The sequence below is a fragment of the Oncorhynchus mykiss genome, chromosome 11, assembly GCF_013265735.2.
Source record: "Oncorhynchus mykiss isolate Arlee chromosome 11, USDA_OmykA_1.1, whole genome shotgun sequence".
Classification (NCBI taxonomy): domain Eukaryota; kingdom Metazoa; phylum Chordata; class Actinopteri; order Salmoniformes; family Salmonidae; genus Oncorhynchus; species Oncorhynchus mykiss.
Genome location: NC_048575.1, coordinates 65,638,158 through 65,652,855, shown reverse-complemented (window position 1 = coordinate 65,652,855; position 14,698 = coordinate 65,638,158). Strand labels below are relative to the sequence as shown.

Below are 14,698 nucleotides of genomic sequence, written 5' to 3'. Positions count from 1 at the left end.
GACTGTTGGTGTATACAATTCAGTCTGACTGCTGGCGTATACAATTCAGTCTGACTGCTGGCGTATACAATTCAGTCTGACTGCTGGCGTATACAATTCAGTCTGACTGCTGGTGTATACAATTCAGTCTGACTGCTGGTGTATACAATTCAGCCTATGACTGTTTGTATATACAATTCAGTCTGACTGTTGGTGTATACAATTCAGCCTAGCACTGTTGGTGTATACAATTCAGTCTGACTGCTGGTGTATACAATTCAGTCTGACTGCTGGTGTATACAATTCAGCCTATGACTGTTGGTGTATAAAATTCAGCCTGACTGCTGGTGTATACAATTCAGCCTATGACTGTTTGTATATACAATTCAGCCTATGACTGTTTGTATATACAATTCAGCCTGACTGCTGGCGTATACAATTCATTCATGACTGCTGGTGTATACAATTCAGCCTGACTGCTGGTGTATACAATTCAGCCTGACTGCTGGTGTATACAATTCAGTCTGACTGCTGGTGTATACAATTCAGCCTATGACTGTTTGTATATACAATTCAGTCTGACTGCTGGTGTATACAATTCAGGCTGACTGTTAGTGTATACAATTCAGCCTAGGACTGTTTGTATATACAATTCAGTCTGACTGCTGGTGTATACAATATAGCCTATGACTGTTGGTGTATCCAATTCAGCCTGACTGCTGGCGAATACAATTCAGTATGACTGCTGGCGTATACAATTCAGTCTGACTGCTGGTGTATACAATTCAGTCTGACTGTTGGTGTATACAATTCAGTCTGACTGCTGGTGTATACAATTCAGTCTGACTGCTGGCGTATACAATTCAGTCTGACTGCTGGTGTATACAATTCAGTCTGACTGCTGGTGTAAACAATTCAGCCTATGACTGTTTGTATATACAATTCAGTCTGACTGCTGGTGTATACAATTCAGCCTATGACTGTTGGTGTATACAATTCAGCCTATGACTGTTGGTGTATACAATTCAGCCTGACTGCTGGCGTATACAATTCATTCTGACTGCTGGTGTATACAATTCAGCCTGACTGCTGGTGTATACAATTCAGCCTGACTGCTGGTGTATACAATTCATTCTGACTGCTGGTGTATACAATTCAGCCTATGACTGTTTGTATATACAATTCAGTCTGACTGCTGGTGTATACAATTCAGGCTGACTGTTAGTGTATACAATTCAGCCTAGGACTGTTTGTATATACAATTCAGTCTGACTGCTGGTTTATACAATTCAGCCTATGACTGCTGGTGTATACAATTCAGTCTGACTGTTGGTGTATACAATTCAGTCTGACTGCTGGCGTATACAATTCAGTCTGACTGCAGGCGTATACAATTCAGTCTGACTGCTGGTGTATACAATTCAGTCTGACTGTTGGTGTATACAATTCAGTCTGACTGTTGGTGTATACAATTCAGTCTGACTGCTCGTGTATACAATTCAGTCTGACTGTTGGTGTATACAATTCAGTCTGACTGCTGGCGTATACAATTCAGTCTGACTGCTGGTGTATACAATTCAGTCTGACTGCTCGTGTATACAATTCAGTCTGACTGCTGGTTTATACAATTCAGCCTATGACTGCTGGTGTATACAATTCAGTCTGACTGTTGGTGTATACAATTCCGTCCGACTGCTGGTGTATACAATTCAGTCCGACTGCGGGCGTATACAATTCAGTCTGACTGCTGGCGTATACAATTCAGTCTGACTGCTGGCGTATACAATTCAGTCTGACTGCTGGCGTATACAATTCAGTCTGACTGCTGGCGTATACAATTCAGTCTGACTGCTGGCGTATACAATTCAGTCTGACTGCTCGTGTATACAATTCAGTCTGACTGTTGGTGTATACAATTCAGTCTGACTGTTGGTGTATACAATTCAGTCTGACTGTTGGTGTATACAATTCAGTCTGACTGCTGGCGTATACAATTCAGCCTGACTGATGGCGTATACAATTCAGTCTGACTGCTGGCGTATACAATTCAGTCTGACTGCTGGTGTATACAATTCAGTCTGACTGCTCGTGTATACAATTCAGTCTGACTGCTGGTTTATACAATTCAGCCTATGACTGCTGGTGTATACAATTCAGTCTGACTGTTGGTGTATACAATTCCGTCCGACTGCTGGTGTATACAATTCAGTCTGACTGCTGGTGTATACAATTCAGTCTGACTGCTGGCGTATACAATTCAGTCTGACTGCTGGCGTATACAATTCAGTCTGACTGTTGGTGTATACAATTCAGTCTGACTGCTGGTGTATACAATTCAGTCTGACTGTTGGTGTATACAATTCAGTCTGACTGTTGGTGTATACAATTCAGTCTGACTGCTGGCGTATACAATTCAGTCTGACTGCTGGCGTATACAATTCAGTCTGACTGCTGGCGTATACAATTCAGTCTGACTGCTGGTGTATACAATTCAGTCTGACTGCTGGTGTATACAATTCAGTCTGACTGCTGGTGTATACAATTCAGTCTGACTGCTGGTGTATACAATTCAGCCTATGACTGTTTGTATATACAATTCAGTCTGACTGCTGGTGTATACAATTCAGTCTGACTGTTGGTGTATACAATTCAGCCTATGACTGTTGGTGTATACAATTCAGCCTGACTGCTGGTGTATACAATTCAGTCTGACTGCTGGTGTATACAATTCAGTCTGACTGCTGGTGTATACAATTCAGTCTGACTGCTGGTGTATACAATTCAGCCTATGACTGTTGGTGTCTACAATTCAGCCTGACTGCTGGTGTATACAATTCAGCCTATGACTGTTGGTGTATACAATTCAGCCTGACTGCTGGTGTATACAATTCAGCCTATGACTGTTTGTATATACAATTCAGCCTGACTGCTGGCGTATACAATTCATTCTGACTGCTGGTGTATACAATTCAGTCTGACTGCTGGTGTATACAATTCAGCCTGACTGCTGGTGTATACAATTCAGTCTGACTGCTGGTGAATACAATTCAGCCTATGACTGTTTGTATATACAATTCAGTCTGACTGCTGGTGTATACAATTCAGGCTGACTGTTAGTGTATACAATTCAGCCTAGGACTGTTTGTATATACAATTCAGTCTGACTGCTGGTGTATACAATTCAGCCTAGGACTGTTGGTGTATACAATATAGCCTATGACTGTTGGTGTATCCAATTCAGCCTGACTGCTGGCGAATACAATTCAGTATGACTGCTGGCGTATACAATTCAGTCTGACTGCTGGCGTATACAATTCAGGCTGACTGCTGGTGTATACAATTCAGCCTAGGACTGTTGGTGTATACAATTCAGTCTGACTGTTGGTGTATACAATTCAGTCTGACTGGTGGCGTATACAATTCAGTCTGACTGCTGGCGTATACAATTCATTCTGACTGCTGGTGTATACAATTCAGTCTGACTGCTGGCGTATACAATTCAGTCTGACTGCTGGTGTATACAATTCAGTCTGACTGCTCGTGTATACAATTCAGTCTGACTGTTGGTGTATACAATTCAGTCTGACTGTTGGTGTATACAATTCAGTCTGACTGTTGGTGTATACAATTCAGTCTGACTGCTGGCGTATACAATTCAGCCTGACTGATGGCGTATACAATTCAGTCTGACTGCTGGCGTATTCAATTCAGTCTGACTGCTGGTGTATACAATTCAGTCTGACTGCTCGTGTATACAATTCAGTCTGACTGCTGGTTTATACAAATCAGCCTATGACTGCTGGTGTATACAATTCAGTCTGACTGTTGGTGTATACAATTCCGTCCGACTGCTGGTGTATACAATTCAGTCTGACTGCTGGTGTATACAATTCAGTCTGACTGTTGGTGTATACAATTCAGTCTGACTGTTGGTGTATACAATTCAGTCTGACTGTTGGTGTATACAATTCAGTCTGACTGCTGGCGTATACAATTCAGCCTGACTGATGGCGTATACAATTCAGTCTGACTGCTGGCGTATTCAATTCAGTCTGACTGCTGGTGTATACAATTCAGTCTGACTGCTCGTGTATACAATTCAGTCTGACTGCTGGTTTATACAAATCAGCCTATGACTGCTGGTGTATACAATTCAGTCTGACTGTTGGTGTATACAATTCCGTCCGACTGCTGGTGTATACAATTCAGTCTGACTGCTGGTGTATACAATTCAGTCTGACTGCTGGCGTATACAATTCAGTCTGACTGCTGGCGTATACAATTCAGTCTGACTGTTGGTGTATACAATTCAGTCTGACTGCTGGTGTATACAATTCAGTCTGACTGTTGGTGTATACAATTCAGTCTGACTGTTGGTGTATACAATTCAGTCTGACTGCTGGCGTATACAATTCAGTCTGACTGCTGGCGTATACAATTCAGTCTGACTGCTGGCGTATACAATTCAGTCTGACTGCTGGTGTATACAATTCAGTCTGACTGCTGGTGTATACAATTCAGCCTATGACTGTTTGTATATACAATTCAGTCTGACTGTTGGTGTATACAATTCAGCCTAGCACTGTTGGTGTATACAATTCAGTCTGACTGCTGGTGTATACAATTCAGTCTGACTGCTGGTGTATACAATTCAGCCTATGACTGTTGGTGTATAAAATTCAGCCTGACTGCTGGTGTATACAATTCAGCCTATGACTGTTTGTATATACAATTCAGCCTATGACTGTTTGTATATACAATTCAGCCTGACTGCTGGCGTATACAATTCATTCATGACTGCTGGTGTATACAATTCAGCCTGACTGCTGGTGTATACAATTCAGCCTGACTGCTGGTGTATACAATTCAGTCTGACTGCTGGTGTATACAATTCAGCCTATGACTGTTTGTATATACAATTCAGTCTGACTGCTGGTGTATACAATTCAGGCTGACTGTTAGTGTATACAATTCAGCCTAGGACTGTTTGTATATACAATTCAGTCTGACTGCTGGTGTATACAATTCAGCCTAGGACTGTTGGTGTATACAATATAGCCTATGACTGTTGGTGTATCCAATTCAGCCTGACTGCTGGCGAATACAATTCAGTATGACTGCTGGCGTATACAATTCAGTCTGACTGCTGGTGTATACAATTCAGTCTGACTGTTGGTGTATACAATTCAGTCTGACTGCTGGTGTATACAATTCAGTCTGACTGCTGGCGTATACAATTCAGTCTGACTGCTGGTGTATACAATTCAGTCTGACTGCTGGTGTAAACAATTCAGCCTATGACTGTTTGTATATACAATTCAGTCTGACTGCTGGTGTATACAATTCAGCCTATGACTGTTGGTGTATACAATTCAGCCTATGACTGTTGGTGTATACAATTCAGCCTGACTGCTGGCGTATACAATTCATTCTGACTGCTGGTGTATACAATTCAGCCTGACTGCTGGTGTATACAATTCAGCCTGACTGCTGGTGTATACAATTCATTCTGACTGCTGGTGTATACAATTCAGCCTATGACTGTTTGTATATACAATTCAGTCTGACTGCTGGTGTATACAATTCAGGCTGACTGTTAGTGTATACAATTCAGCCTAGGACTGTTTGTATATACAATTCAGTCTGACTGCTGGTGTATACAATTCAGCCTAGGACTGTTGGTGTATACAATATAGCCTATGACTGTTGGTGTATCCAATTCAGCCTGACTGCTGGCGAATACAATTCAGTATGACTGCTGGCGTATACAATTCAGTCTGACTGCTGGCGTATACAATTCAGGCTGACTGCTGGTGTATACAATTCAGTCTGACTGTTGGTGTATACAATTCAGTCTGACTGGTGGCGTATACAATTCAGTCTGACTGCTGGCGTATACAATTCATTCTGACTGCTGGTGTATACAATTCAGTCTGACTGTTGGTGTATACAATTCATTCTGACTGCTGGTGTATACAATTCAGCCTATGACTGTTTGTATATACAATTCAGTCTGACTGCTGGTGTATACAATTCAGCCTATGACTGTTGGTGTATACAATTCAGCCTATGACTGTTGGTGTATACAATTCAGTCTGACTGCTGGCGTATACAATTCATTCTGACTGCTGGCGTATACAATTCAGTCTGACTGCTGGCGTATACAATTCAGTCTGACTGCTGGTGTATACAATTCAGTCTGACTGCTCGTGTATACAATTCAGTCTGACTGCTGGCGTATACAATTCAGTCTGACTGTTGGTGTATACAATTCAGTCTGACTGTTGGTGTATACAATTCAGTCTGACTGCTGGTGTATACAATTCAGTCTGACTGTTGGTGTATACAATTCAGTCTGACTGTCGGTGTATACAATTCAGCCTAGGACTGTTGGTGTATACAATTCAGTCTGACTGTTGGTGTATACAATTCAGTCTGACTGTTGGTGTATACAATTCTGTCGGACTGCTGGTGTATACAATTCAGTCAGACTGCTGGTGTATACAATTCAGTCAGACTGCTGGTGTATACAATTCAGTCAGACTGTTGGTGTATACAATTCAGCCTATGACTGTTGGTATATACAATTCAGTCTGACTGTTGGTGTATACAATTCAGCCTAGGATTGTTGGTGTATACAACTCAGTCTGACTGTTGGTGTATACAATTCAGTCTGACTGCTGGCGTATACAATTCAGTCTGACTGCTGGTGTGTACAATTCAGTCTGACTGCTGGTGTATACAATTCAGTCAGACTGTTGGTGTATACAATTCAGCCTATGACTGTTGGTATATACAATTCAGTCTGACTGTTGGTGTATACAATTCAGCCTAGGATTGTTGGTGTATACAACTCAGTCTGACTGTTGGTGTATACAATTCAGTCTGACTGCTGGCGTATACAATTCAGTCTGACTGCTGGTGTGTACAATTCAGTCTGACTGCTGGTGTATACAATTCAGTCTGACTGTTGGTGTATACAATTCAGTCTGACTGCTGGTGTATACAATTCAGTCTGACTGCTGGCGTATACAATTCAGTCTGACTGCTGGTGTATACAATTCAGTCTGACTGCTGGTGTAAACAATTCAGCCTATGACTGTTTGTATATACAATTCAGTCTGACTGCTGGTGTATACAATTCAGCCTATGACTGTTGGTGTATACAATTCAGCCTATGACTGTTGGTGTATACAATTCAGTCTGACTGCTGGCGTATACAATTCAGTCTGACTGCTGGCATATACAATTCAGTCTGACTGCTGGCGTATACAATTCAGTCTGACTGCTGGTGTATACAATTCAGTCTGACTGTTGGTGTATACAATTCAGTCTGACTGCTGGCGTATACAATTCAGTCTGACTGCTGGTGTATACAATTCAGTCTGACTGCTCGTGTATACAATTCAGTCTGACTGCTGGCGTATACAATTCAGTCTGACTGTTGGTGTATACAATTCAGTCTGACTGTTGGTGTATACAATTCAGTCTGACTGCTGGTGTACACAATTCAGTCTGACTGTTGGTGTATACAATTCAGTCTGACTGTCGGTGTATACAATTCAGCCTAGGACTGTTGGTGTATACAATTCAGTCTGACTGTTGGTGTATACAATTCAGTCTGACTGTTGGTGTATACAATTCAGTCAGACTGCTGGTGTATACAATTCAGTCAGACTGCTGGTGTATACAATTCAGTCAGACTGCTGGTGTATACAATTCAGTCAGACTGTTGGTGTATACAATTCAGTCAGACTGTTGGTGTATACAATTCAGCCTAGGATTGTTGGTGTATACAACTCAGTCTGACTGTTGGTGTATACAATTCAGTCTGACTGCTGGCGTATACAATTCAGTCTGACTGCTGGTGTGTACAATTCAGTCTGACTGCTGGCGTATACAATTCAGTCTGACTGCTGGCATATACAATTCAGTCTGACTGCTGGCGTATACAATTCAGTCTGACTGCTGGTGTATACAATTCAGTCTGACTGCTCGTGTATACAATTCAGTCTGACTGCTGGCGTATACAATTCAGTCTGACTGTTGGTGTATACAATTCAGTCTGACTGTTGGTGTATACAATTCAGTCTGACTGCTGGTGTATACAATTCAGTCTGACTGTTGGTGTATACAATTCAGTCTGACTGTCGGTGTATACAATTCAGCCTAGGACTGTTGGTGTATACAATTCAGTCTGACTGTTGGTGTATACAATTCAGTCTGACTGTTGGTGTATACAATTCCGTCGGACTGCTGGTGTATACAATTCAGTCAGACTGCTGGTGTATACAATTCAGTCAGACTGCTGGTGTATACAATTCAGTCAGACTGTTGGTGTATACAATTCAGCCTATGACTGTTGGTATATACAATTCAGTCTGACTGTTGGTGTATACAATTCAGCCTAGGATTGTTGGTGTATACAACTCAGTCTGACTGTTGGTGTATACAATTCAGTCTGACTGCTGGCGTATACAATTCAGTCTGACTGCTGGTGTATACAATTCAGCCTATGACTGTTGGTGTATACAATTCAGCCTATGACTGTTGGTGTATACAATTCAGCCTGACTGCTGGCGTATACAATTCATTCTGACTGCTGGTGTATACAATTCAGCCTGACTGCTGGTGTATACAATTCAGCCTGACTGCTGGTGTATACAATTCATTCTGACTGCTGGTGTATACAATTCAGCCTATGACTGTTTGTATATACAATTCAGTCTGACTGCTGGTGTATACAATTCAGGCTGACTGTTAGTGTATACAATTCAGCCTAGGACTGTTTGTATATACAATTCAGTCTGACTGCTGGTGTATACAATTCAGCCTAGGACTGTTGGTGTATACAATATAGCCTATGACTGTTGGTGTATCCAATTCAGCCTGACTGCTGGCGAATACAATTCAGTATGACTGCTGGCGTATACAATTCAGTCTGACTGCTGGCGTATACAATTCAGGCTGACTGCTGGTGTATACAATTCAGTCTGACTGTTGGTGTATACAATTCAGTCTGACTGGTGGCGTATACAATTCAGTCTGACTGCTGGCGTATACAATTCATTCTGACTGCTGGTGTATACAATTCAGTCTGACTGTTGGTGTATACAATTCATTCTGACTGCTGGTGTATACAATTCAGCCTATGACTGTTTGTATATACAATTCAGTCTGACTGCTGGTGTATACAATTCAGCCTATGACTGTTGGTGTATACAATTCAGCCTATGACTGTTGGTGTATACAATTCAGTCTGACTGCTGGCGTATACAATTCATTCTGACTGCTGGCGTATACAATTCAGTCTGACTGCTGGCGTATACAATTCAGTCTGACTGCTGGTGTATACAATTCAGTCTGACTGCTCGTGTATACAATTCAGTCTGACTGCTGGCGTATACAATTCAGTCTGACTGTTGGTGTATACAATTCAGTCTGACTGTTGGTGTATACAATTCAGTCTGACTGCTGGTGTATACAATTCAGTCTGACTGTTGGTGTATACAATTCAGTCTGACTGTCGGTGTATACAATTCAGCCTAGGACTGTTGGTGTATACAATTCAGTCTGACTGTTGGTGTATACAATTCAGTCTGACTGTTGGTGTATACAATTCTGTCGGACTGCTGGTGTATACAATTCAGTCAGACTGCTGGTGTATACAATTCAGTCAGACTGCTGGTGTATACAATTCAGTCAGACTGTTGGTGTATACAATTCAGCCTATGACTGTTGGTATATACAATTCAGTCTGACTGTTGGTGTATACAATTCAGCCTAGGATTGTTGGTGTATACAACTCAGTCTGACTGTTGGTGTATACAATTCAGTCTGACTGCTGGCGTATACAATTCAGTCTGACTGCTGGTGTGTACAATTCAGTCAGACTGTTGGTGTATACAATTCAGCCTATGACTGTTGGTATATACAATTCAGTCTGACTGTTGGTGTATACAATTCAGCCTAGGATTGTTGGTGTATACAACTCAGTCTGACTGTTGGTGTATACAATTCAGTCTGACTGCTGGCGTATACAATTCAGTCTGACTGCTGGTGTGTACAATTCAGTCTGACTGCTGGTGTATACAATTCAGTCTGACTGTTGGTGTATACAATTCAGTCTGACTGCTGGTGTATACAATTCAGTCTGACTGCTGGCGTATACAATTCAGTCTGACTGCTGGTGTATACAATTCAGTCTGACTGCTGGTGTAAACAATTCAGCCTATGACTGTTTGTATATACAATTCAGTCTGACTGCTGGTGTATACAATTCAGCCTATGACTGTTGGTGTATACAATTCAGCCTATGACTGTTGGTGTATACAATTCAGTCTGACTGCTGGCGTATACAATTCAGTCTGACTGCTGGCATATACAATTCAGTCTGACTGCTGGCGTATACAATTCAGTCAGACTGTTGGTGTATACAATTCAGTCTGACTGTTGGTGTATACAATTCAGTCTGACTGTTGGTGTATACAATTCAGTCTGACTGTCGGTGTATACAATTCCGTCAGACTGCTGGTGTATACAATTCAGTCTGACTGCTGGCGTATACAATTCAGTCTGACTGTTGGTGTATACAATTCAGTCTGACTGTTGGTGTATACAATTCAGTCTGACTGCTGGTGTACACAATTCAGTCTGACTGTTGGTGTATACAATTCAGTCTGACTGTCGGTGTATACAATTCAGCCTAGGACTGTTGGTGTATACAATTCAGTCTGACTGTTGGTGTATACAATTCAGTCTGACTGTTGGTGTATACAATTCAGTCAGACTGCTGGTGTATACAATTCAGTCAGACTGCTGGTGTATACAATTCAGTCAGACTGCTGGTGTATACAATTCAGTCAGACTGCTGGTGTATACAATTCAGTCAGACTGTTGGTGTATACAATTCAGTCAGACTGTTGGTGTATACAATTCAGCCTAGGATTGTTGGTGTATACAACTCAGTCTGACTGTTGGTGTATACAATTCAGTCTGACTGCTGGCGTATACAATTCAGTCTGACTGCTGGTGTGTACAATTCAGTCTGACTGCTGGCGTATACAATTCAGTCTGACTGCTGGCATATACAATTCAGTCTGACTGCTGGCGTATACAATTCAGTCTGACTGCTGGTGTATACAATTCAGTCTGACTGCTCGTGTATACAATTCAGTCTGACTGCTGGCGTATACAATTCAGTCTGACTGTTGGTGTATACAATTCAGTCTGACTGTTGGTGTATACAATTCAGTCTGACTGCTGGTGTATACAATTCAGTCTGACTGTTGGTGTATACAATTCAGTCTGACTGTCGGTGTATACAATTCAGCCTAGGACTGTTGGTGTATACAATTCAGTCTGACTGTTGGTGTATACAATTCAGTCTGACTGTTGGTGTATACAATTCCGTCGGACTGCTGGTGTATACAATTCAGTCAGACTGCTGGTGTATACAATTCAGTCAGACTGCTGGTGTATACAATTCAGTCTGACTGCTGGTGTATACAATTCAGTCTGACTGCTGGCGTATACAATTCAGTCTGACTGCTGGCGTATACAATTCAGTCTGACTGCTGGTGTATACAATTCAGTCTGACTGCTCGTGTATACAATTCAGTCTGACTGCTGGCGTATACAATTCAGTCTGACTGTTGGTGTATACAATTCAGTCTGACTGTTGGTGTATACAATTCAGTCTGACTGCTGGTGTATACAATTCAGTCTGACTGTTGGTGTATACAATTCCGTCGGACTGCTGGTGTATACAATTCAGTCAGACTGCTGGTGTATACAATTCAGTCAGACTGCTGGTGTATACAATTCAGTCCGACTGTGTATTATAAAAAAATGCTACTATCTCTATCACAACACAGTGGTTCAGCTTTCCTCAAAACAACCACCTTCTAAAGCATCCCATTCCAAACAGCTAAGCGGAGTAGGAAGGGGCCAATGAGGTTTCACTTATTCAACTCAACAAGGAATTGGCCTGGACATTATTCATTACAGCTACTTTTAATCAGATCCCAAAGTGTTGCTAGTTCAACTCAATGGGATTGACTGTTATTCTGATGGCATTGACCCAAAACTCAACAGCAGCTTAGAGCAATTTGCACTGCATCAAAGAGGAGCTGTAGCTGAGCCTGGGCGGAGCTCCTTACTGAAGTCGATGAGGAAGCGACCGTAGCCTTTGCGCTGGTACTGGGGAAGAATCATGATGCAGGACACGTTGTACTTCTGTTGACAATGCTTCTCCTGGAGGGGGAAAGAGAGCGTGAGAGATTCCAATGAGGGGGGGGAAAGGCATGGTTATGTACTCTTGAGAAAAAGTAGAGGTCTGTGTGTGTGTGTGTGTGTGTGTGTAAAGATCATTGCAGTGTTTTGGCAGCTATTCTGTATGTTAATAAGAGCAACTGCATCCGTACAGACAGTAAGCGGTGAGACAGAGCATCAAAGCAGCAGAGGTTTCTCTGCATACTGAGGTATTTCACTAGCATACTGAGGTATTTCACTAGCATACTGAGGTATTTCACTAGCATACTGAGGTATTTAACTAGCATACTGAGGTATTTCACTAGCATACTGAGGTATTTCACTAGCATACTGAGGTATTTCACTAGCATACTGAGGTATTTCACTAGCATACTGAGGTATTTCACTAGCATACTGAGGTATTTCACTAGAACAGAATGAAGGTGCGTCCAGACACTGATCTAAAGACAACTTTGTGCAATTCCACTAATGGTTGAGGTTAGGATTTATGGGAGGGTAAGCTGATCCTAGATCTGTCCCTAAAGGTAACTTTAGGGTTTAACCGGTTGTGATTATTTATGGATGTGTTTATTTTGGATGATTTGGTGGTTAGACGTACCTTAGAAAAGTAGCCCACCAGGTGGCAGCCCTTGCTGTCATTCTGTGTTAGAACGTAGAAGAGGAAGGGCTCCACGTCGTAGTACAGCGTCTTGTGATCCAGGAACAGCTTGGCCAACAGACACAGGTTCTGACAGTAGATTGTGCTCATGTTCCCATCCACCTGAGAAAACAAAACAAACACACCATGAATAAATTAAATGAATGAAAACCTGTATTGCCTGAAAGGAATCTGATTTGCATGACATGAGCACAGAGAGCAACCACCAAGCTGCCAAGACAAACGTGCACATGAATATACCAAATACAAGTATTACATGAGTTTGCCTACAATTATCCAAGTTCAAAAGGGCAGTCTTGACTGCACCATTCAGCCCGTTTCCGAACCTTAAAATGAGTAACTATGAGACAGACACACGTGGGATATGGGAGGAGGGGACTAGTCTCAGACAGTAATGACAATGATGCGAGCCATGGCATCTCTGGTGTCCATGGCTGGGAGAGAGAGAGGAGGAGAGGGGCTCCCTGGCACATAGCCTGACATCCCAGCTATTCTACTCTGCTGCTGAGTGAGGATGAGTCAGTAGGGGACGAGTCAGGACGGGACGGGCTGCAGAGGCAATGAAATCAGAGCTGCAGACGCCATCCTACCAGACAGACGGACTGCCCCTCAATTAGGCTGCGTTTACACAGGCAGCCCATTTCTGATCTCTTTTCCACTAATTGGTCTTTTGACCAATCACATCAGATGTTTTTACATCAGCTCTTTTTCAGTGCCGATCTGATTGGTCAAAAGTCAAATTTGTGAAAAAAAAGATCACAATTGGGCTGCCTGTGTAAACGCAGTATGTAGAGTTCTCAATTCTCAACCTTCAGTCCACAGAGTCTTTGTGACACTGAGCACAGGATGTGGCAGGAGCGGTGTGGCTTGTGGCAGGGCGGTGGCCTCCATTTGCTTCTCTCTCTTTCTCTGTCTGTATTCCTCTGTCTCTCAGTCTGTCTCACCTCGAACACGGAGACACCATCCTTCCTGTAGATCTCATTGGCTGGAGGGTGAAACCAGGCACACTTCCTCATGTGCTGGAAGAGGATGCTGCGACTCTTCACGTAACGCAGGCAGAACTCACACAGGTAGAGCTTAGGCAGTCTGGGACAGGAGATGGAGGGAAATGGATGAGGACCAGACAAGAGCAAAACTGACTTTAAGTCATTAACATCAATTATACGAACACAAACTAACAGTGGACTGACTCAAGAGTGGAGCATGTGAAATGTTTGTGCTCGTTTACCTGCTGAACTCTTGCGGATACGGAGAGGAGTACCAAGTCTGGATCTCAAACTTGCCAAACTCGATGACAGACGGGCAACGCATTTGGGGATCTGGAGGGCCGGTCACCCCCACTTTCTGCATAGGCAAGAGAAAGAGAGAGAAAACGAGAGCAGAGAAGGGGGGTTTAGGTTTGGAGCTCCAGTATCAAGTGAAGGCCAGTTTTTCAAACAGGGGATTAAGAAAAGAACATGGATCAGACCGAGATTACACACCAGGGATTACTGGGCCTCTGACTGCCCCTGCCTAACCCAGCACGGTATGCCCGACACACACACTAGGGCCTGGCACGCACCGGCACTCAAACACACAGTGACAGAAAGACATATACACACGCCAAGGCACACCCACACAGTAAAACAAACAGGCACACCCACTCCGGCTCCTGTGCAGCTGGCACCCTGACGCCTGCTTACATAATTATTATTAGCTCTCTGGTCTGTCTTGAGTGGAAACTCCAAGCATCTGCCACTGGGTTCTGCCGACACGCGCTGGTAATCACACACTCCCAAACAAAAACAC

The 14,698-nt window shown here is 42.7% G+C and overlaps 1 protein-coding gene across 3 annotated transcripts in view; it reads right to left on the bottom strand.

Moving 5' to 3' along the window:
• kat6a (K(lysine) acetyltransferase 6A) overlaps nucleotides 1–14,698 on the bottom strand; it is a 60,250-nt gene that overhangs the window by 13,260 nt on the left and 32,292 nt on the right. For all 3 annotated transcript variants that reach the window (XM_021621915.2, XM_021621920.2, XM_021621918.2), the window contains exons 9-12: nucleotides 14,139–14,254; nucleotides 13,855–13,996; nucleotides 12,851–13,012; nucleotides 12,141–12,234 (exon numbers count right to left, since the gene is read on the bottom strand). In XM_021621915.2, coding sequence (XP_021477590.1) covers nucleotides 12,141–12,234; nucleotides 12,851–13,012; nucleotides 13,855–13,996; nucleotides 14,139–14,254 — 514 coding nt within the window. The remainder of the gene's footprint in view (nucleotides 1–12,140; nucleotides 12,235–12,850; nucleotides 13,013–13,854; nucleotides 13,997–14,138; nucleotides 14,255–14,698) is intronic.